General features: G+C 42.5%; 2 protein-coding genes across 4 annotated transcripts in view; both read right to left on the bottom strand.

The window, feature by feature from the left end:
- The window catches only part of Ints7 (integrator complex subunit 7), a 502168-nt gene that overhangs the window by 293563 nt on the left and 183188 nt on the right, over positions 1 to 25417 (bottom strand). The window lies entirely within an intron of this gene.
- Positions 1 to 25417, bottom strand: part of Lpgat1 (lysophosphatidylglycerol acyltransferase 1) — a 63672-nt gene that overhangs the window by 11781 nt on the left and 26474 nt on the right. For all 3 annotated transcript variants that reach the window (XM_075989509.1, XM_075989508.1, XM_075989507.1), the window contains 3 exons: positions 23476 to 23571; positions 20086 to 20359; positions 15048 to 15174 (listed from right to left, as the gene is read on the bottom strand). In XM_075989509.1, coding sequence (XP_075845624.1) covers positions 15048 to 15174; positions 20086 to 20359; positions 23476 to 23571 — 497 coding nt within the window. The remainder of the gene's footprint in view (positions 1 to 15047; positions 15175 to 20085; positions 20360 to 23475; positions 23572 to 25417) is intronic.

Here is a 25417-nt window from a genome sequence, read left to right as displayed (position 1 = left end):
AGCAAGATGTCTCTGTCAATTCTAGAATTTTAAAAGTTGCTTACAATGAACTTCCTGTTTACTTAGGTAATGTTATATCCTTCTGGAATCTCTAAAGGGTTAAAGACAGATAGTTATATAGTTTTCCTTAGTTATGATAAAGGATAAATTAGATATAAAACTTTCCAAATACAAATAGACTAAATAATGTAAATGTAATTCTCGCTTGATATGTTTTGTTATATGTAATTTTACTATGTTAAAGTTAAAATCATCATTTTACTTAGAAAAGGGGAGATGATGTGGGGTGTCCTGTATATGTGTTGCTTTTATTGGTTAATAAAGAAGTTGCTTTGGCCTATGGCAGGGCAGAATAAAGCCAAGTGGGGAATCTGAATAGAAATATATATATAGAGAGAGTAGGTGGAGTCAAAGAGATGCCATGTAGTTGCTGAAGGAGACAGATGCTGGACCCTCACCAGTAAGCCACAGCCTCATGCTGACACACAGAATAATAGAAATCTGTTAACTTAAGATGTAAGAGTTAGTTAATAAGAAGCCTGAGCTGACAGGCCAGACGGTGTTGTAATTAATATAGTTTGTGTGATTATTTGGGTCAGTGGCCAGGAAATGAAACACAGCCTCTGCCTACAAATGAAAGTCATTGTATGGCCAAAGAGCGTCTTGGCAGCCTGCTCTGTCACAAGCGCTTGGACTTCTGGGCCAGTTGGTAAGGATGGGACCAATATGTGAGTAAGAGCAGCACTGGTCAGGAAACCTGAGCGGAGTGGTTAACCACACAGCAAAATTGCTCTATTTGGATGAGAGTTTTGTGAGCCAACTCCACCATTATTTGAAGATAATTCTGTTTGAACCTGGCTTTACTTAAGAGATATATTTGGCCTGATTTTTAGGTACAGGTGTTATTAGTATTCATTGTCGACCTGACACAACATAGTCACCTGGGAAGAGGGAGCCTCAACTGAGGAACTACCTAGATCAGCCTAGCCTGTAGGCATGTCTGTGAAGGACTGTCTCACCTGATGATGGATGCTGTGGGGAGAAGGTCAGGCAGCGAGACCTGGAATGTCTAAGAAAGCCAGGAGAGCGTGACTCAGAGAGCGAGCCAGCTAGCAAACAGCTGCCTGGGCTAAGAGTTTATCCCTTGGTTGGAGGCAATGCTGCATGGGACAGGTTCCTGCCATGGGTCTGGAATATGACCTCTTCAAATGCTTTATCACAGCAACAGAAGAGAAATTAGTAATTTTAATATCATGGAAATCTAACAACCAGAGTAAAGAAGCAGACTGTTCTTGAGAGCTGGCATCTGGTCAGCCCTCCTGCTGTGCTCTAGCCATGAGAATATCCAGGCAGCTCTGGGTACACCAATATTTCAACTTTCCAATTCCATTTCCTACAACTTCCCTTCGAGTTCTGTTAGGGTTATTTAATGTGGGCTCTGTGTGCTCTATTTCACAGTCACTCTTACTCAGCATTCCCACCCCCACTCTTCCATCTCTCCCTAGCTAAACTCTACCCACTGTCCTTAAGACCCAGCCAAATTAATTACAAAGTGTCTTCTGTTCTAAGATGGCCACACGTCCAGTGATTATCACAAAATAGGTATTCCTTGGAAAAGAGATTTAAAAAAATGTTGACTCACACCAGCTAACACTGCGGTATGTACTATATAAGATCAATTTAATTTTTGTTAATTTAAACCAGGTCTAATTAACTTAAGGATGATTTAGCAGGAGCCATAAGGTCAAAGAAGATCTTAAGTGGTTTTGTATCTGTATGTGAAGAAAGCAAACATTAAATATAAGACTGGATTAAACAGCAAGATTTGGGTTTAACAAATGAATTCTTGAAAGAGTAGTGTGTCTCTTGGGTTTCCTCTGTCACTTTAAATGGGGAGCAGCACGGAGGGCAGTGTAGGTCTGAGACTTTATCCCACCATCTGCCCAGAGCTGCCTGGACATTCTCTTGACTTCAATACAGCCACAGCCAGAAGGCAGACCAAATACCCACTCTCAAGAGCAGTCTACTTCTTTACTCTGGTTGTTAGGTTACCATGGGATTAAAATATTAAAATGAGTAATCCTCTAATACGGCAAGGGATCAAATGCACTGAGTCCCAGTTCTCCCGAGACAAATGGGAGGAGTGCTTGGGAGCTCTCAGACCTACGGGATATAAGCTCCAATAGCTACCCAAATGGGAAACAAGAGCCTCATTTTAAAGCAATAAAAATTCTTATTATCAGTAACCTAGAATATTTCTAAGTAAAATGTATTTCCCCCTAACCCATGAAATCCTCTCTTAGAGCATTTAGAAATTATACTTTAAAAACACAATGCTTGGCTTAGCAGATGGCACTCTCTACATCCGAGTTAGTACATAAGAATTTTTACGCCATGAAGACTGTAAAACATGAGCCAACAAATCATACAATTTGCTCCTTGTTCAGTTATGTAAAATACATGGAAGAAACTAACCTTGGAGAGAGGTCTGGAGATAAACAGCTCCTCCTCACTTTATGAAGCTAATTATTTAGCAGAGGGATGAGGAAAACAAGCCAGCCAAATGAACAAGCATTTCACTTTGAAGAGCGGTGGCTGAGTTTGAATGAGGGAATTGGCATTTGCTCATGGAAAAGGCATGGAAAGGCTACAGCCTGAGTACTGTCTACAAGAATAAAATTCAGAACTTTAAAAAATGTTTTGTCAGTGGTGGTGGAGCACACCTTTAATCCCAGCACTCGGGAGGCAGAGGCAGGAGGATCTCTGTGAGTTCGAGGCCAGCCTGGTCTACAGAGCGAGTTCCAGGACAGCCAGGGCTGTTACATAGAGAAACCCTTTCTCGAAAAAAGAAATGTTTTGCCTAAGTAACATAAGCTTAGTTTTCAAAAGTTAAAGCAATTATTCAGGCAGACAACAACAAATTCCCATCCCTTCCCTCCCCAGACCCTTGCTTTCGGATATAATCTATCCAACCGTTTCTTTCACAGGCACTTGGATATTATTTATAAGTCTGTGAAAACTGTCATTTCCAGATTACTCTGCTTCTCTTGAGAATAAGGACCTGGCCATCTAATTCCCGTTCCTCTTCTCCTTTATACAGTCTATGATCACGCTTACTGGTTTACAGTCTATCTATTGTATGTGTCTTTCTCCAACTGTGTTGTAACATAGAAAACAGTGTGCAGTGCTAAGTTGAACTGACAATAATACGTCAATAAAAACTTGATGAGTGCTATATATAGACAGCTATCTTTTCTGATATAGTTTAGTTTTTCCTCAATTGCTGAGGGTAACTTAAAATAAAAATTTAGACCAAAGTCCTGGGTAGCACACTGTGGCTCACAATCATCCATAACTCCAGCTCTAGAGCACTCTCTCTGACTTCCATACACTCCAGGCACACACATGGTACACATACACACATGCAGTCAAAACACTCAGATGCATAAAATACATCTTCATGTTTTGAAGACAGTATCTCATAACTGTTGTTTGCTTGTTTTTTATAGAGAAGTTCTCACTCATTAGCACAGGCTGGCCTAGAACTGACTATGTAGCTCAGACTAGTCTTGAATTCCTGGTCCTTCTGCCTCTATCTCCTAAGTGCTGAAATTATAGGCCCTGTGTTCATGCTGGCTCAGATTAAACAATAATCTTCAATGAGAGCTATGCTCAACCAATAATCAACTAAATATATGCCTTAAGGCTTTTTATATTTCAGGCATGATCTCTTCAATAATACTAAATTAAGCTCATAAGGTCCTCCTCTCCTTGAAGATTTATACACAGTCAAGGGTTGAAGGGGAGGCTGATGTGGGAGTCCCCTCTGTATGCTGTGATTACCATTAATGAATAAAGAAACTGCTTTGGACCTACAGCAAGGCAGAACTTAGGCAGGTGGGTAAAACTAAACTGAATGCTGGGAGAAAGAAGAGAGGAAAGAGAGAGAAGCCATGTAGCCCCAACGGAGATAGACACCAGAACTTTAGTTGGTAGGTCACGACCTCGTGGTGATGCACAGATTAATGGAGATGGGTTAAATTAAAATGTAAGAGTTAGCCAATAAGAAGCTAGAGCTACCTTTCGGCCGCGGTAGCCATCTTTCAGTAACTCGCCAAAATGACAAACACAAAGGGAAAGAGGAGGGGCACTCGCTATATGTTCTCTAGGCCCTTTAGGAAACATGGAGTTGTTCCTTTGGCCACGTACATGCGAATCTACAAGAAGGGCGATATTGTAGACATCAAGGGAATGGGCACTGTTCAAAAAGGAATGCCCCATAAATGTTACCATGGCAAAACCGGAAGAGTCTACAGTCACCCAGCATGCGGTGGGCATCATTGTAAACAAGCAAGTTAAGGGCAAGATTCTTGCCAAGAGAATTACTGTGGGGATTGAACACATCAAGCACTCGAAGAGCAGAGACAGCTTCCTGAAGCGGGTAAAGGAGAACGACCAGAAGAAAAGGGAAGCCAAAGAGAAGGGTGCCTGGGTCAGCAGAAGCACCAGCCTGCTCCACCCAGAGAAGCACACTTCGTGAGGACTAATGGGAAGGAGCCTGAGCTGCTGGAGCCCATTCCCTATGAATTCATGGCCTGATGTACAAAAAGAAATAAAAGACCTGGACTGTAAAAAAGAAGGAGGAGGAGGAGGAGGAGGAGGAGGAGGAGGAGGAGGAGGAGGAGGAGGAGGAGGAGGAGGAGGAAAAAGAAGAAGAAGAAGAAGAAGAAGAAGAAGAAGAAGAAGAAGAAGAAGAAGAAGAAGAAGCAGCAGCAGCAGCAGCAGCAGCAGCAGCAGCAGCAGCAGCAGCAGCAGCTGCTAGAGCTAATGCGCCAAGCAGTGATTTAAATAATATAGCTTCTGTGTGATTATTTTGGGGCTGAGCAGCCGGGAACCATCAACGGGAGGCAGAGACATTCTCCTCAGGACTGTAGCAACTGGTAAGGTGGCCATGCTCCTACAAGCGAACCTTTACCCTATGTCCTCTAACTCATTAGAGTGCTCAAACACACAAAGAACGAAATAGAAATAGAGACATGAAAGCAGAAGAAGCAAAAGTTGGAAAGTGAGAGAACAAGAGAGGGTATCAGAAGGGAATATGACAAAAAGATACACATGTGCATGCAAATGTCACAATGAAACCCATTAATATACATAGTTAATATGCGCTAACAACAAAAATACTGAATACTACCAGGTATGCTGATGCACACCTTTAATTTAATTTTGGGACTAAGGAGCCAAAGGCAGGTGGGTCTCTGTGAGTTAGAAGCTAGCCTGGTCGACCAAGCAAGTTTTAGTATAGCCAGGGACCCTGCTTCAAAGAACAAAGAAAAAAATTGAGTAGCAATAACACTTTCTTATTTGTTAGACTTTAGAAAGATTTAAAAGTGGAACCACCTGGCATGGTGGTGCATGCCTTTAATCCAGTTGGTTATTTGAGGTTATGGCCAGCCAGCTCTACAAAGCAAGTTCCAGTCCAGTCAGGGCCACAGCGTGAGACTCTCAACCCTCCCCCATATGGAAAATACCTGATGTGTTTGGCTCCCATAAACTCAGAGGGAGTGGCAGCATTAGGAGGTGTGGCTTTGCTGGAGTGTGTCACTGGGGGTGGGCTGTGAGGCTTCCTATGCTCAGGATATCACCCACTGTCTCAGTCCACTTCCTATTGCCTGCAAGGTGTAGCTAGCATCATGTCTGCCTGCTTGCCATCAACTCCCCACCATGATGATGAAGGATTGGACGTCTGAAACTGTAAGAGAGCCACCCCAGTTATATGTTTTCATTGTAAGAGTTGGTTTCACAGCATAGAAATCCTAACTAAGACAGCTGGACACCCCAGAGAGAAAGTAGAGGACACAGCTCACCTCACTGCTGACACACAGCCACCAACATGTGCTATCTGGGGTACATGCACACCAGTGCTGCAGAGATCAGCTCTGCTGGTTCTTTACTATGTGTGGTTAATTTCTGAGTTTCCTCAAGCTTTAGTCTCACATCAGGACTACACAACTGGTTCTCATGTCTCCATACTGGAACCAGGGCTTATTCACACATCTATGCCATGGTGTGAGGCTTTCAGGCTCCTATAGTCAGATTTGGACTTGGGTTGGAACTACCTCACAGGCTTTTCTGGGTCTCCAGCCCATAAGACTCTGGACCTTTTTAGCATCCATAATAAACTGAGCCAATTTCTTTATATATTTTTATGTATTCTATTGGTTCTATTAGTTCTGTTTCTCTAGAGAACTCTTATACACTACAGTAACATAATATTTCATCCATGTATTTTTTTTTTCTTTGAGACAGGGTTTCTCTGTGCCCTTGGAGCCTATCCTGGAACTCACTCTGTAGACCAGACTGGCCTAGAGCTCAAGAGATCTGTCTGCCTTCTGCCTCTCAAGTGCTGGGATTAAAGTAAAGGCACGCACCACACCCAACTAAAACAGCTGACATTTACCATGTCAATTCTACTCTAACATTTACTGAGTGTTGTTATAAAAATTTAACACCAGAACACCAGAACATGAAAATACACACTATATAACTTGAGGATGTCAATATTCTTGATTCAAAAAGGTCTATTTAGTATTTACTAAATGATATGCATCTAAAAATGAACTAATTTTTATAATAATCAGATAAAATAACTTTTGCTGCAATTATCAAGTAATCATTAAACCAAAATTCCTAATTTTTGTGGGTGGTTTCTTTTTTTCAGTTAGTTGTTTTAAACTGAAGGATATGTGCATATTGTAAAGAGATCCTTAGTAATTTAATGAGAAGAGCTCTGCTAAGTGATATCTGTGTGGAACTTCTTGGGCTGCCTGTCAATCAAACTATAAACACTGTTTTATTACATTGGTTTTCAGTTTTAGAGTGTTAATATGAAAAAATATGCATCATAATTTATAAAATGTGGTATATAATTTTTCACTTATATGGTTTTTAGAATTTAATTTTAATATTTATAATTCTCAAATATAAGTACAATTAGAGAATTATTCCAAATCTACTGTTATGCATATTGGCTGCAGGGCAGCTACAATTTTAAATTTAGGAAAGACATGAAGGAAGTAAAGAAATTCATCATGCAGATTTCTGGGAGACTCTGTAAGAGGAAGCTGCTTGTATAAAGGCCTGAGGTTTGAACATGTCTGGCGTGTACAGTAACATCAAGAAGCTCAAACAATCCAGAAGAGGGAGAAGCATCTGGTGATGAGTCAGGTAGAAGAAGCACGGCAAACACTGTGCGACCTCGTATGGTCTCAGCTACACGTTGATATGATCTAGATTTCAAAAGAGAACACTCTGGGTATTGGATGGAAATGCATGCCAGAGGGACATCTTAATCACTGCTATGCTGTTAGACACCATGACCAAGGAACTCTTAAAAAGAAAGCATTAAATTGGGGGCTTGATTATAGTTTGAGTGTTATTCCACCTATCATAGAGGAGAGCAGACAGACGGTGGGCCTAGAGAACCTCCAGGGACACACCTCCTCCACCAAAGCCACACCTCCTAGGCCTTCCAAGCAGTTCACCACCTGGGAACCAAGCGTGCAAATATATGAACCTATTTTTCATCCAAACCATCACAGGGACAAAGGTGAAAACCAGTTATCTAGAAGACGGCTAGGTGACGGTGACTAGAATAGTTATCAAGAAGACACAGTCAGCGTGAAAAGAAAAAGCCAGATCCAAGACTCATCTCTGCATTTAGAACCAAAAGATTCTGACTGAATGGATATGAGATGTGGAAGAGAGGAGCCAAGGATGACTCCAAGGTTTCTTTTGTTTCCTCTCATGTGTATATGTGTAAGCATGTATGTGGACACATATGTGTAAGTGTGCACGTGTGTTCACGGGGAGGCCTGAGGGTGATGTCACAGGTCTTCCACCAGAACCAAGAGTGCAATGATAGCACAAACCAGGCTAGCCAGCCTGCACTAGGGATCCCAGCTCCTTCTCCTGTATTATATGTGAGCTGCCACGATTGGCTTTTCCCATGTGCTGGGAATCTCTACCCTAGCCCTAATGCTTGAATGGCAAGTACTTTAACTACTGAGCCATTTTCCCAGCATCTCTGAGATTTCTTATCTGAAAACTGGAAGGGTGGGTGCTGCCCCTGAAAACCGGAGGGGAAAGATGTAGATATGGATGTACATGTACACACAAGGTCCTAAACTTACAGAGACAACTAACCCATACACTGTTAAGAATAAGTTTGCTTAGGATGTGAACTATTGAGGATCATTAGGAATGCAGGCTGATAAAGTATGCTGAGTAATGTAAGCAATTCCTTACTTTGCCCCTGGCATTAAAATGTTTAAGTTTTCCACTGCAGACAAAACTGTGCCATGACTTCTCTTTGACATGGATTCATTCAAATTAGATTTTTGGGCCATTTGGATTATATTTCCAATTGACAGATCTAAAAATAATTTGCCTTGCAATCAAATTTCAAGTAGAGGATAGTTCACCAAACAGATTTCAAAGTAACCTTTCACTATTCCTCTGTTTAAAGGAACTCACTCTACATTAGCGGCTCTCAGTAATCAGTAATCAGTCACCTACATCTTCTGATGAAGATATTTTAGTATGTAAAGTTTTGTAAGAATATGAAGGTTTGAGATATGAGGATGAAAGTTTAAGTGAGTCATGAAGGTTTGAGTATGCATGAAGTTTTTACGAGATCTAAGGTGTGTAGGTGTAATATAGGGATACATGAAGGCTTGGAAAGAAAGAAAGAAACAGGGTATGTGGAATGCAAGTTATTGGGATAGGTGAGGCAAGTCATAAAGGTCTGGGGATGAGAAGGCTAAGTAATGATCAAAGAAAGTGACTGGAGGCACATAAAAGAAAGAAACATTTCAGATGTCTTTCTATTCTGCTGTTACATTGAGACTCCAAAGACTACTAATCTGGCTCCGGAAAAAATACCATCACTATTATAATAGCCACAAATAATAATAATGCTATGTAACTTTTGTCTCTTTAAGAAGGTTCTTTTTTTTTTTTTTTTTGGATTTTCGAGACAGGGTTTCTCCGTAGCTTTTTGGTTCCTGTCCTGGAACTAGCTCTTGTAGACCAGGCTGGCCTTGAACTCACAGAGATCCACCTGCCTCTGCCTCCCGAGTGCTGGGATTAAAGGCGTATGCCACCACCGTCTGGCTTTAAGAAGGTTCTTAAAGGCTTCAGAAGATCAGGTTGGAATTCTTTTTTAAAAAATATTTATTTATTTATTTATTTATTTATTTATTTATTTATTTATTTATTATGTTTACAATATTCTGTCTACATGTATGCCTGAAGGCCAGAAGAGGGCACCAGACCTCATTATAGATGGTTGTGAGCCATCATGTGGTTGCTGGGAATAGAACTCAGGACCTTTGGAAGAGCAGGCAATGCTCTTAACCTCTGAGCCATCTCTCCAGCCCTCTGCTTGAATTCTTTAACACATTTAAGTGCCACCAAGCTGCGGTTATTTCCCCAACAGCCTATTTTCTTAATGGGACACCTCTTTCTCTTCCTCTCTGAATACTGGAACTCCCCTTTCTCAGCTACCAGGACCATGAACCCACCATAAAATTGTTAAAAACTACTTAACTTCACTTCTGTCCCTGTTCCAACAGGTTTCAAATCAATTACAGACACTTCCAGCAGATCCAGCAGTAGCTCTAGCTGTTTCCTCGGAATCTACATCCTGGTCCTAGCCTCAGATGCTCCTGGATTTGGCCATCATTGCAGCTTTTTGGGTCCCTAACTAGAAGGCCCTAACGTCAGCAGGAAGTAATGAGAAGATTGCATCACCCCTTATCATTCATTTATTATCGATATAAAGGCTGGAATGTTAATTTTCTAACCTAGCAATATGGCTGGTAGTGCTGCTCTGCTAGACTTACTACTACTAGTAGGAGAACTGCGGCTGCACACGCAACAGCCCGAGTACAGCAGGTTCGTACCACAGAGCATGTGAATCAGCTCTCAAAAAATGTGTCCCTTTTTTGAGACAAAAAAATTGGCAAAAATCTAGGGAATAGGATAAATGCTTTGGAAAAAAAGTCTTATTTATAAGTAATCAAATTTAAAACATTAAAGTCAGGTTAATAATTTGCTATCACTCACAATTTAAATGGATTTGTGTCGCTCCACTTCCATGCAATGTGTCTAAGATAACCTGGAAACAATCCGGTGCCACCTTTGTGGCCTAAGGAACACTTCTCAGTTAGCTGTAAACGTGTCTCTGCACCAATGACAGCCACTGACTCCGCTCTGACCTCTCACCTCTCCTGTCTCAGATCAGAGCTTTTGGTCCATTATCAATCAATAACTAAGGAGCAGTCATGGGAGTCTGCTTATTTTGATTGTCCTTCCAGTCATCTTTTTAACAAACAAAAAGGGGGAGCTGGCACAGCCATATCTGATGAGCGGCAAAGTCACCGGCATTTCTCCAGACCACCCTCATGACAGCTGATAATGGAGAATAAAAAGCATCAATTTGCCTTATTTCACATTTTCCTGATCTTTTCATGTAGTTTTATTTCATGAATAATGAAAGTCTTATCTATTTGATCTTTTATGTTTTGTGAGGGGACAGTCTTTCTATATGGTCCAATTTTTTTGAGACATGGTCTCCCTATGTACTACTTTGGCTGACCTGGAGCTCACAGGGATCCACCTGCCTCTGTGTGCTGGGATTAAAGGCTTGCACCACCAAGCTTAGCTCCAACATTAATTCTCATTACATGCAACTCAAATAATTTTGTTTAAACTAAACTTTATCTTTGGCAAATTCCAGTTTTTAAGTCTGATGAAGTCAAATTTATCTTTTCCCTTGATGACTTACGATTCTAAAGAATGGTCTTCTATATTTTCCTCAAATTCCTCAGTGTCTCATTCTGGGTATGCTGAGATAATACACGTCTGAAACGTGTGTGGGTGTACAGTGTGGCGTGAACTTACAAGTGCATTTATTTCCGTGCTGTAAATTGACGGCTCCAAAGCCCTTAGTTCATCCTTTATGCACTGATCGTCAATGCTTCCTCAGTCATATAGATTTAGATTTTCTAATCTTTTCATTGGTCTCACTTGGATCCTACACAACAATGTTGGTGGTAGTTTTCTTTTCTCTTTCTTTTTCAGATAAAGTCTCGTGTAGTTCGAGCTCGCCTAGAAATGATACACTGCTGAGAATGACTTTGAACTTCTGGTTCTCCTGCCTTCACCTCTCTCAGGTGCTAGGATTACAACTGTGTGTCAAGTTGTACTCTTCTCATCCTATAATTTTGTTTTTTGAGTTTTGTTATGTTTTGGGCAGTGCTGAGAATGAATCCAGGGCCTTTTTTGTTTGTTTGTTTGTTTGTTTTAGGGAGATAAGCAGAAGGGAAAACCAAAATAATACATCCATCACAATCAACTATATATCGATGTAATACTGATATCCTTCACACCAATGTAAGGTGTGCTTTACACTGCATTAGAGCTACTGGATCTCAGGGTCAGGCAGTTCTCAGGACGCTGCCATCCTTCTATTAGGATGCAAGAACACAGCCATCACCTCTGAGTTGTGGAATCTTATTGACCTGAACTGGCCTCTGATTTCTTTTGTTAACTAAAAAGGACCTAAACCAAACAAGTCAAATGTTAACATCTATATGCTTTTTTTCCTGGCTTTTTGAGACAGGGTCTCCCTTTGAAGCCTTGACTACCTGGAACTTGCAATGTAGCCTAGGCTATATAGATTGCTATGCAGATCCATGGGCCTCTGCTTCCTTAGTAGTGGGATTAAAGGCGTATGCCACCACACCCCACCTGCATATTTATTTTAAAGTATTAAATATTTCTTTCTAAATTAGTTCCCCCTCAAAACAACAACATCAACAACAAAAACTAAGATTAAATTCTTAGTCGAACTACCAAAAAAAATGCCTTCTCCAAAGAAGCCAATGTTCTAATGAAATCAGACATGAAAGCAATGCCTGGAGCAAGGGATGTCCCTCAGTGGAGAATACAAGTCTGGTCAGCCCAAGGCCCTGCGGTCCATGCCAGCCCCAACCTTCAGTAACTCATGCAGTTATGCTTTTAAAGTTTCCATTTTTCTCAAGACATAAAAAATTAAAATGTAAGCTAATTCTGAACAAAAGGGATCATCATCTCTAATACATTGTCCTATTCTGGAATTAGGCAGACTTTTATTTATATCAAGTACAGGAGTTACTTTTGCTTTACTCTTGAGAACACTCTACTCAGCAATTAAAATTTAATCATGTTACCAGGGGTGTCGGTACATATATTTAACCTCAGCATGTTTGTCTCCCCACCATGGGATCTGCAGTCCCTCCTCAAGCCACATATCATTACAGCTGTGGCTGACAGAGCCTCTTCCTGTGTATAGAGTAAATGTTCACTACTTTATGAAACACACAACCTTTGCTGGGCATGGTGGTACATCTTCTAGTCCCAGCACTAGAAGCCAAAGGCGGTAGATCTGAGTTCAAGGCCAGCCTGGTCTACACAGCTAGTTCCAGACACCAGAGCTACGTAGAGAGATCCTGTCTCAAAAAATACCCAAAAGAACAAAACAAACAAAAACACTTATAAAATGGAATAAAAATAATGAACATTGCCGGGCGGGTGGCGCACGCCTTTAATCCCAGCACTTGGGAGGCAGAGGCAGGCGGATCTCTGTGAGTTCGAGACCAGCCTGGTCTACAAGAGCTAGTTCCAGGACAGGCTCCAAAACCACAGAGAAACCCTGTCTCGAAAAACCAAAAAAAAAGAAAAAAAAAAGAACATTTACACTTTTACCTTATATATGAACTTCCTAATTGGTTAATATAAATACACTACAATCACCTAAATTTCAATTACCCCTCACCCATAAAAAAAAACTAAAAGTTGTAACATTTTAGTTGCAAAATTTAAGTTTCAAATTTTCCCATCTGTATTTAAAGAACGCTGAGGCAATAATCTAAAGCACATACACGGGCAGACACACCCGCTGCTGATGACATCATCTAAAGCACATACACGGGCAGACGCCCCCGCTGCTGATGACATCATCTAAAGCACATACACGGCAGATACACCCGCTGCTGATGACATCATCTAAAGCACATACACGGGCAGACGCCCCCGCTGCTGATGACATCATCTAAAGCACATACACGGGCAGACACACCCGCTGCTGATGACATCATCTAAAGCACATACACGGGCAGACACACCCGCTGCTGATGACATCATCTAAAGCACATACACAGCAGACACACCCGCTGCTGATGACATCATCTAAAGCACATACACGGGCAGACACATTCACTGCTGATGACATCATCTAAAGCACATACACGGGCAGACACATTCACTGCTGATGACATCATCTAAAGCACATACACGGGCAGACACATTCACTGCTGATGACATCATCTAAAGCACATACACGGGCAGACACACCCGCTGCTGATGACATCATCTAAAGCACATACACGGGCAGACACACCCGCTGCTGATGACATCATCTAAAGCACATACACGGGCAGACACACCCGCTGCTGATGACATCATCTAAAGCACATACACAGCAGACACACCCGCTGCTGATGACATCATCTAAAGCACATACACGGGCAGACACATTCACTGCTGATGACATCATCTAAAGCACATACACGGGCAGACACATTCACTGCTGATGACATCATCTAAAGCACATACACGGGCAGACACATTCACTGCTGATGACATCATCTAAAGCACATACACGGGCACACACATTCACTGCTGATGACATCATCTAAAGCACATACACAGGCAGACGCCCCCGCTGCTGATGACATCATCTAAAGCACATACACGGCAGACACACCCGCTGCTGATGACATCATCTAAAGCACATACACGGGCAGACGCCCCCGCTGCTGATGACATCATCTAAAGCACATACACGGCAGACACACCCGCTGCTGATGACATCATCTAAAGCACATACACGGGCAGACACATTCACTGCTGATGACATCATCTAAAGCACATACACGGGCAGACACATTCACTGCTGATGACATCATCTAAAGCACATACACGGGCAGACACATTCACTGCTGATGACATCATCTAAAGCACATACACGGGCACACACATTCACTGCTGATGACATCATCTAAAGCACATACACGGGCAGACACATTCACTGCTGATATTATAGAATTTGAGCAGTTTCCTCTTGTTCGAAGGGCCTTTGTGGTAGCTGTGCTCCTCAAGTCTGCTGATGTGTGTTGTGGCCTCAAGCAAGCAGAGTAAAATTAAATGGCTTATAAAGTGGCCAAATCCACACACAGACCATTAATGCCAGGCAAACAACTTCATATATTTACACAAAACTCCCCCAAAAGTTTGATATAAAAGAAGTTAGCACAAAATGTTCATTAAATGTTTTTGCTGTTATTTATGCACTAGACATTAGCATAATCAGATTAAAAATTTTAAATGTAGCAGCTGGAGAGATGGCTCAGGGGTTAGAAGACTTGCTGCTCTTGCAGGGGATCTGGGGTTCATTCTCAGCACCCATACTGGGCAGCTCACAGCCACTGACAGATACACCTCTGACCTTGTGCAGCACCTGCACTCATGTGCGCACACACACACAAATTTAAAAGCAAATTTAAAAAATTTATAAATGCAATATACCTGAGTTATCAAGAACATTCAGGAATACAGTGAAGATTAGTGATTTTGGAAAAATTTCATTTCTATTAATATATGTCTATTTAGCCCCATGAGTCCATTTATCCTTGATGCTAACTCTTTAGACCACTGTCACTCAAAAGTGTCAGGCAACTCAATAAACACAGTGTCATGGGACACGGGTTTTACAAATATTTATCATCAGTGAAAATAACTACTTTAAATGAATTTTAAGATTCGACACAAGAATGATTTTTATTCCTTATAATAAATGAAATGTCACTATTTCCACATCTGGTTAATATAAAACACCCCAGCGCCCTGAGGCAGCTCTGCAGACACTGAGTCACAGCACTGACCTGTAATGAACATGAGTGACTGTCGGCTTCCGGTATCCAAGGATCCAGGTCTGAATATCTATAGGCTCAGCATTGGGATAAGCTATGGTTGCATCTATTATCCACTGGAGGCCTCTTGATTTGCACTCTGAAGATGAAGAAAAAGTGACTTGAGTTGGGCAAGCTTTCCTGTCCCTGCAGAACAGAATTCACTGAGCAGCTGGAGCTTCCTGATGCACGTGGTTTGAGGTAAGAGGCGGACTTTGCTCCTGCTGTTCCACAGTGCACTTAGCATACAATTAAGGCACTCTTACTATAAAGCAGATTACTTCAAAACAAATAATAGAGCACTATTATTTATTAAACATGCCTCATTCAAATCTTAGGTAAATTATGCACTGGCCAGGTTTCATTATATATTATCACTCCTACACAAATCAGCCCACGGAAGGTCAGAAGGTAAAACATACATCATAAAAATGAAAAGCAGACTTAAAACCCAATCAATAAATGTATACAAAAGTCATGATTTATAACAGTAATACTTAGGGACATTAACAAATACAGGAAATGTAAATAAAATTAAACGTGTTTCTACACACATTATTATTGGCTACTGTTCTTGTTTTAGCAGGCATTACATAAAAACAAAGCACTTCAGCAGGAACGATGAGTAGCCACAGTTGGGGAGGAGACGGGAAAGTGCTGTTTAGACCAGTCCTTCACACACTATTTTGTTCTCATCCATGAATATAAGAGTGAGCGAGAATGGAAGGACTCCCTCCCAGAGAACCCTGGCTTTCAGTGTTTTAAAGTATAGTTATCTGTTCTATGGGTGAAGGCTCTAGACCACCTTCCAGCCTAAATCTAAATTGTATCAGGAGTCAATAATATATTAATTTTCCTTCTTAGAAATTAAAACCAGCTTTAAATACCTTAAAAGATTTTAGAGCAACATTCTGAATGGGGATCATTTGTAAGGAGGAACATTCTGAATGGGGATCATTTGTAAGGAGGAACATTCTGAATGGGGATTGTTTGTAAGGAGGAACAATTTTTCTCTGAGCATGGGGACACATGTCTGTAAATAATCCCAGCACTGGGAGACTGTGGCAGGACAGGTCCAAGGTCAGCTGGGGTTACATAACTTTGCCTTGAAAATCAAACCAAATCAAACCAATCCAAAGCATAAAATAATCAAAACAAATGAACGAATGGGCAGAGAGAAGGGCAGAGAGGACAGACAGCAAACATGGTGAAACAGAGCACAGTTGGCAGCTCATCCAGTCATTACAGATTCTCTGAACTTTATGTTTAGGAAGTGTAAACAGCCCAGGAGAGTTCAGCTCAGGGTGAGTTATTGTACAACTCATCAATAAACAAGCAGAAGATCCTGATACTTTTAAAGTCCATCGGGCAGAAAAGCATTCTGACATGTACCTGGTGCACACACTAAACACAAAGGTAGGGTTTACGTTCATAAAGGATAAAATACTAATGAATATGACCACCACAGAAAACAGTGGAAAATGTCAAATATCAAAAGATAAAAACCAGTAAAATACTTTTCAGGTATTCTGATGACTTAAAATTTAAATATATTAACTATGGATAAATAATAAACTCCTTTCTTATAAATAGAAATCGTGGCTATCTGAAAGAAAAGTCTCTTTTCTCATTCCTAGGCAACTGTTAACACCTTGTCCTTTCTTTGAGAGCTGAACTACCCTGAGCACTGCCTGGGTGGACTGTGCAAACAGCAGTCTTTTTAATGGGACCAGCTCTGGCCTGCAAGACACTGCCACAATGTATCTCCGGCAGGGAAGCTGCTCTGAACTTTCCTTTCTATTAAGAGACTCTTTAAATTTGCCTTTTTAATAGATAATGAAAGATTAAGAAAGCTGACTGCCAAGCAGCTGCTTGGAAAAAGCCAACGAAAGGGAAAATGCAGTGCAATGTCCTGGGCATTATTTCTACATCTGCTCTATACAGAATCTGAGACATTTCTGAGAGCCACTCATTTCAACATTTATTTAAATAATACCAAAAGAATTTTAAAATGCTATTAAAGAAACTGGCCTTGTGAGTCTCTTTGAGCTGCTTATCAAACACTTTTGAAGAAGATGCTCTTGCTATTGCAAGCATAGCTCTGGGAGACTTCAGAGCTTGCGGGCCCAGGGAGCTGCATCACTGAGCGTTGCTTACTCTTTCTTGGCTATTAAAACAGTATCTCTGGAAAACAAGCCACACTGTACAGCTCATTCGACAATCTCTGCTAACATGCTGGTGTCTTTCCTGCTGTCTGATGCTCACATTATTTTCACAAGACTTGTATGCATCCCTCCCACACACACACCCTGTACAGCATAAGTACTTTGCCAGGCACCCAAACTCTCCGTATGCAGCAGCTGCGTGGCTGTGTTACACAGACATGTGGGAATTTGCTTACCCATTCTCCCTCTGGCTGGTTTATTATATATAAGCCTGTGACAAATTTGCTTTACTTATATTTGGATTATGATTATTGCTTTTTGACACAAAGCCTCATTTTGTAACCTAGGCTGACCTAGAATTTACTGTAGCCTAGGTTGTCCTTGAACTCAATGCAATCCTCCTCCTCCTCCTCAGATTCACCAGTGCTGGAGTTACTGACTTAGGCTGTTTCCTTTTGATAATTATGTAGTAGGGTGACTGAGTTGTTTATTAATACCCTAAGGGTCTCAAATACTGACAAGTTACACTAACTTTGTTGCCTATTAAAGCAAACAAAACCTTCTAGATTTAGTAAGTAAAAAGTAACTTGCATCATTAGGGGTAGAAGTCGCCCTGAGTAACAGCACAGACAGGCAGACATCTCTGACTATGCGGTGTCACCCTGAGTAACAGCACAGGCAGACATCTCTGACTACGCGGTGTCACCCTGAGTAGTAACAGCACAGGCAGACATCTCTGACTATGCGGTGTCACCCTGAGTAACAGCACAGGCAGACATCTCTGACTATGCGGTGTCACCCTGAGTAACAGCACAGGCAGACATCTCTGACTATGCGGTGTCACCCTGAGTAGTAACAGCACAGGCAGACATCTCTGACTATGCGGTGTCACCCTGAGTAGTAACAGCACAGACAGGCAGACATCTCTGACTATGCGGTGTCACCCTGAGTAGTAACAGCACAGGCAGACATCTCTGACTATGCGGTGTCACCCTGAGTAGTAACAGCACAGGCAGACATCTCTGACTATGCGGTGTCACCCTGAGTAGTAACAGCACAGGCAGACATCTCTGACTATGCGGTGTCACCCTGAGTAGTAACAGCACAGGCAGACATCTCTGACTATGCAGTGTCACCCTGAGTAGTAACAGCACAGGCAGACATCTCTGACTATGCGGTGTCACCCTGAGTAACAGCACAGACAGACAGACATCTCTGACTATGCGGTGTCACCCTGAGTAACAGCACAGGCAGACATCTCTGACTATGCGGTGTCACCCTGAGTAGTAACAGCACAGGCAGACATCTCTGACTATGCGGTGTCACCCTGAGTAGTAACAGCACAGGCAGACATCTCTGACTATGCAGTGTCACCCTGAGTAGTAACAGCACAGACAGGCAGACATCTCTGACTATGCAGTGTCACCCTGAGTAGTAACAGCACAGACAGGCAGACATCTCTGACTATGCGGTGTCACCCTGAGTAACAGCACAGGCAGACATCTCTGACTATGCGGTGTCACCCTGAGTAGTAACAGCACAGGCAGACATCTCTGACTATGCGGTGTCACCCTGAGTAGTAACAGCACAGGCAGACATCTCTGACTATGCGGTGTCACCCTGAGTAGTAACAGCACAGGCAGACATCTCTGACTATGCGGTGTCACCCTGAGTAACAGCACAGGCAGACATCTCTGACTATGCGGTGTCACCCTGAGTAGTAACAGCACAGGCAGACATCTCTGACTATGCGGTGTCACCCTGAGTAGTAACAGCACAGGCAGACATCTCTGACTATGCGGTGTCACCCTGAGTAGTAACAGCACAGACAGGCAGACATCTCTGACTATGCGGTGTCACCCTGAGTAGTAACAGCACAGGCAGACATCTCTGACTATGCGGTGTCACCCTGAGTAGTAACAGCACAGGCAGACATCTCTGACTATGCGGTGTCACCCTGAGTAGTAACAGCACAGGCAGACATCTCTGACTATGCGGTGTCACCCTGAGTAGTAACAGCACAGGCAGACATCTCTGACTATGCGGTGTCACCCTGAGTAGTAACAGCACAGGCAAACATCTCTGACTATGCGGTGTCACCCTGAGTAACAGCACAGGCAGACATCTCTGACTATGCAGTGTCACCCTGAGTAGTAACAGCACAGGCAGACATCTCTGACTATGCAGTGTCACCCTGAGTAGTAACAGCACAGACAGGCAGACATCTCTGACTATGCGGTGTCACCCTGAGTAGTAACAGCACAGACAGACATCTCTGACTATGCAGTGTCACCCTGAGTAGTAACAGCACAGACAGGCAGACATCTCTGACTATGCGGTGTCACCCTGAGTAGTAACAGCACAGGCAGACATCTCTGACTATGCGGTGTCACCCTGAGTAGTAACAGCACAGGCAGACATCTCTGACTATGCGGTGTCACCCTGAGTAACAGCACAGTTACTGTTACTGAGTGACTATGCAGCTGTAGTTATTTTAGTGCATTATTGTGAACACCGACTAAAGAGACAAATAAAGAGATAATAACCTCATCCTCTCCCGAATTAATTCTAATTGTCAAAAGTTATTTAAACTAAGAATCGGGTCAGGCGTAGTGGCGCAGGGCTTTAGTCCTAGCACTCAAAAGGTAGAGACAGGTGGATCTCTGTATTTGAGGCCAGCCTAGTGTACTACACAGTTTCAGGACAGCTCAAGACTACATAAAGAGGCCCTGTCTCAAAATCCCCAACCCAAACAAGCAAACAAAAACCTAAGACAAAAAACAAAAAGCATTGGAACTCTAGAAAGCACTTCATTAAAACATGACAAGAGATTTTAAGGCTCCTACCTAGGCCTTTAGCATCTCCTCCTGCTGGACTTCCATTTTCCTGCCGTGCTACAAGTGCATTCAGGATAATGCTCGTTGCCCCAAACCTTGGCAAAGTGACATGTGTAAGAAATGGCAAGTTATTCTTCTTGGCAAATGCCTGGCTTGTTTCTCTCCTCTTCCGGAGGAAGCCCCCTTCAGGAAACAAAACAATCCATTTTCGATCCCTGCTCCTGTAATTATGTTCTAGGTGCTTCTTGAGAACCAGCAGCTGTTGGTCACGATAGGATCTTCCCTAGAAGACACACACAGTAAGGACAGGCACAGTTGCAGTTAAAATACCGAGATTAAGAAGGAACAACTACTTCAAAACTGAAATTCAACCACAGGACAGAAGAGTGGTTTCCCCCAATTATTTCTCCTTTTGACTACTCGGACTTACACAAAGGAACTTCTTCCTGGAGAAAGAGCAGTTCAGCAGGTGGGTGGCCACACAGTAAGTGTCTACTCTTTGCCAAGTACAGTCCCAACACCAGAAACGGGAGTACACAGGACACACTTGGGAAAGTGCTGAGTGTGGAGTACAAACCCCACTGGGGATATGTTTTAGGAAAGAAAGAAGAAGGAGATCAGGAGAAGCGAGGCGAGCTGATGTAAGCAAATAACTAACAAATAACATGAGGGAATAAGCCACGCAAAGAAAGAAGGCAGGATGCTCCAAGTGACAAGAGCCAAAAAAGATACAGGTCCAAGGTGGGAACATGCTTGATATGCTGGGGCCTGGTGTTGGGCACACATCTTTAATCCCCGCATCGGTAGGCAAACAGGTGGCTCCCTGTGAGATCAAGACTATCCTAGTCTACCTAATGAGTCTCAGACCAGGACTGTGTAGTGAGACCACAAAGAAAGGGCCTCAGGCACGGGGGTAGGTTTTACTGCTTTTTGGTTTGTTTTATGAGTGTGTGTGTTTGTGTGTGTGTGTGTGTGTGTGTGTGTGTGTGTGTGTGAGAGAGAGAGAGAGAGAGAGAGAGAGAGAGAGAGAGAGAGAGAGAGAGAGTTTTTGGTTTGTTTTATGAGTGTGTGTGTGTGTGTGTGAGAGAGAGAGAGAGAGACAGAGACAGAGACAGAGACAGAGAGCGAGCTTATGTACACCATTTGTCTACAAATGCTCAGGGAGGCCAGAGAGTGTTGGATCTCCAGTAACTGGAGTCATAGGTGGTTGTGAGCAGTCTGACATGAGTTCTGGGATGGATCCTGGTCCTCTGCAAGAGCAATGAGGTCTCCTACCTGCTCAGCTTCCTTTCCAGCCACCACAGCGACAAGCCTGCTTTAAATGCAGAATCGCTGGAGAGTCTAGGAAGGGATGCAGTATCTTTCTTATGTTACAGGTGAGCCCAACTCTGCAGCAGTCAAGTTCTGCTGGCTTTGTGATAAAAGAAAGGCCATTGGAGGTGAGCTAGGGAGCTGACCACGTTAGGCTAGATAGAGTGTATTCTTGGAAAAAAAAAAGATAGAAGCGGGAAATCCCTGGAAGCAGACAGCAGGACGATAGGATGAACTGGATCTTAGTTGTTGAGAGAAGAGACAGGATGGCTTGGAAGCTCAAAATGGACAGCCAGACAAATCTACTGGAAGGTCCCAACTTCCAATCAGTATCAGAAGTCTCTTCCCTCTTGGTGTGGTTCAGTCGGCATAGTTACAAAGTTCCTACAATAATGAGTGAGCTTTCTGCCTTCAGATTAAATATATCACAAACTAAAAAACAAAGATTCTTAAAACTAGATTATTGAATTAAGATTATGACTAAGATAGCTTTTAAATTTTCTAGTACTGTATATAAATATAAAACTTATATAGATATAATACATATATATGCACATACACACACACATATATATAAATATATACTTTTACTGTTCTTAGAAGATTTTGTTAAAAGTAGCCCAGTAGCAAAGTCCCAAGCAGAATTTAAAAAAAAAATTAACTTTTTTCTTTCTTTTGAGGAGGGTTCCACTGCTAGGTAGAACAACTTTGAAGTCCCTCCCTCTCCCCTCTGTATCTAAGTGCTGGGATTACAGGCGTGCACAACACATTTCACTAAACTAACACCTTTTCTACCACTCATTCCCATGTTACAGAATTTTACTGCTAATATCTGAGGGGAAAACAATGCTTTTTTAGAAATTAATTTTCAGTTACTCTGAAATAGACCTTATGGATTCAAAACTTTGACTGCCATTAAGTGGGAAAGATTTTGGAGGACACACTGTTCATTTTTACTCCCCAGGGCAAACTGGGAACTAGACTTGGTGCTTGAGGCTCACCACTGACACCCGGGCTCCACTGCTCTACCCGTGTCATTTCAGACGTCCCAGGGAAGGGACTGGCTGGCTGGACTCTGGACCCTCCACAGGCTGCTGAGATTTCTGCTGCTTGCTTCTGTGCTTTCTATACTTTACTTCTGGCTTATGTCTGAATTTGTGGTTCCTCAGGACAGGATTTATTTTACTTATGGTATTAAGTACCACGTGCACAGGATCATATAACAGAGTAGAGTACAGGAACGTGGAGGAACCGCGGCCTTGCTATCCACAGACATGTTTACATGATGCTTCCCTGCTTTGGAAGGAATTTGTGTGTGAGCTAGCGTGGACGAGAAGACTGCTGCACGGCAAGGCCTGCTGACTGGGAAGAGGCTGTGACTGTCGCCCTGCATGACCATTCCTGGAGCGTACACACACCCCTTCCCATGTCACCTCCATTCATCTGACACATATGACAAAGATTATGTTCTCCTCCAAACATTTTCTGAATTTACAAAAATCTGATGTACTCACTTGTCTTACTATGAATTCCCTCAACATTTCATATTATTATTATTATTATATTTACTGTTTAAAAATCTCCAGTCAGGTGGTGGTGGCCCACGCCTTTAATGCCAGCACTCAAGAGGCAGCACGTGGATAGCTGAGTTCCAGGCCAGCCTGGTCTACAGAGTGAGTTCCAGGCCAGCCTGGTCTACAGAGTGAGTTCCAGGTCAGCCTGGTCTACAGAGTGAGTTCCAGGACAGTCAGGGATACACAGAGAAACTCTTTGTCTTAAAAAGCCAAAAAAGAAAAAACAAAATCTCCCCTGATAACTGAGTTATCCCCGGTACCACACAACAGGACATTGCAAACGACAGTAATAGTAGAAGTTAGATAATGTCAGCGGGTAGCAGCAGGCACTGCTTTGGATGCTGCACATGGTTAACTTCACTTAATCCCACAACTGCTGAGGGAGACTGTCCTTGTTTCCATGTGAGGAGCAGGGATGCGGCAGGTGCTGTCATACAATCCAAAGGGAGGTCTTCTTTCACGGCTGACACTCAGGTCCACCGTCTCAACACAGAGAGCAATGTGCGCCACCCACCTGCCTTATAAAGAAGTCCCCATGAATCAGAGAAACAACTCCAAAGTTTGTGTACTTGAAAATATGATCCATCAGCCACATCATCTGGGCGACAACCTGAAATATTGAAATATGGTTAATTCAGTGTTGGAAATGAGAAACTTGCTACTATGTAGCCAAGTCTCCATATTTTCAACATAATCATCTATTTTAATTAGTAACTAAATATTTTTTATTCTTTTGACAATTTTTTATGCATTTATGTAATTTCTACTCCTCAAACTCCTCCCTACTCCCTCTCAAGTTCATGACCTCCTCTTTTATTATTACTATTACATATATACACAGCCTGCTGGGAAGAGGCAATACAAAGGTCCAAAGGAAACATTATAGGTGCTGCCTTAATTTTCAGTGAGACAACCACCACCTTTCCTAGACTGGACAGCTCACAAACATAAGAAGCCCCACATGTGTAAGAGAATAGGGGCTGAGGAGATGGCTCAGTTGGGTCTCAGCACTTACATAAAAGCCACGTGTGGAGAGTACTCATGACCCCAGTGCTGGGAAAGGACATATAAGGTCTGGTCAGTGAGAGACCCTGTCTCAAAGAGCAAAGTGGAGGTAAATGAAGAAGACAGTTCACTTCAACCTCTTCTCTATCTCTCTCTGTGTGTGCACGCGCACCTAAGCACACATGTGTGGAGGTCAGAGGACAATTTTTAGGTGTCAGTTCTTTCCTTTATCATGTGGGTCCTGGGGATAGGGCTCAGGTCATCACCTATGGTGGTTTGAAAGAAAATGGTCCCTGTAGGGAGTGGCACTATTAGGAGGTGTGGCTTTGTTGGAGTGGGTGTGGCCTTGTTGGAGGACATGTCACTATTGGAGGTGGGCTTTGAGGTCTCTTATATGCTCAAGTTACACCCAGTGTGAGACCACTTCCTAATCTCAGCTCCTTCTCCAGCACCATGTTTGCCTGCATGCTGCCTTGCCTCTGCCATGACAATAATGGATGAACCTTACTGAACTGTATGGGAGCCCCAGTTAATGTCTTTCCTTTATAAGAGTTGTCGTGGTCATGGTGTCTCTTCAAAGCAATAGAAATCCTGACAAAAGCACCAGGTTTGGCAGCAAATGCCTTTATCCACTGAACTATCTCATCAGCCCCAAAGAGGTATTTTTTAATTAATTAATTTATTTATTTTTAAATATTTATTTATTATGTATACAATATTCAATCTGTGTGTGTTTGCAGACCAGAAGAGGACAGCAGACCTCGTTACAGATGGTTGTGAGCCACCATGTGGCTGCCGGGAAATGAACTCATAACCTTTGGAAGAGCAGGCAATGCTCTTAACCACTGAGCCATCTCTCCAACCCTATTTATTTATTTATTAAAGATTTCTGCCTCCTCCCCGCCACCGCCTCCCATTTCCCTCCCCCTCCCCCGATCAAGTCCCCCTCCCTCATCAGCTGGAAGAGCAATCAGGGTTCCCTGACGTGTGGGAAGTCCAAGGACCACCCACCTCCATCCAGGTCTAATAAGGTGAGCATCCAAACTGCCTAGACTCCCCCAAAGCCAGTACATGCAGTAGGATCAAAAACCCATTGCCATTGTTCTTGAGTTCTCAGTAGTCCTCATTGTCCGCTATGTTCAGCAAGTCCGGTTTTATCCCATGCTTTTTCAGACCCAGGCCAGCTGGCCTTAGTGGGTTCCCGATAGAACATCCCCATTGTCTCAGTGTGTGGGTGCACCCCTCGCAGTCCTGAGTTCCTTACTGATCTACAATTCTATCTTTGAGAGACTATGGGATAAGTAATCAATCAAATAAATATTTCTCTTAACCTCTGAGCCATCTCTCCAGCCCTCAAATAAATATTTCTACTTGTCAATATAAACTAATATTGATTCATGCTTATAAAGCAAGAGGAAATAAATTAAAAACTGTAAGAGTTGAACTTACAT

The sequence above is a fragment of the Microtus pennsylvanicus genome, chromosome 10 (assembly GCF_037038515.1).
Source record: "Microtus pennsylvanicus isolate mMicPen1 chromosome 10, mMicPen1.hap1, whole genome shotgun sequence".
Taxonomy (NCBI): Eukaryota; Metazoa; Chordata; class Mammalia; order Rodentia; family Cricetidae; genus Microtus; species Microtus pennsylvanicus.
This window is presented reverse-complemented; position numbering and strand designations above follow the sequence as displayed.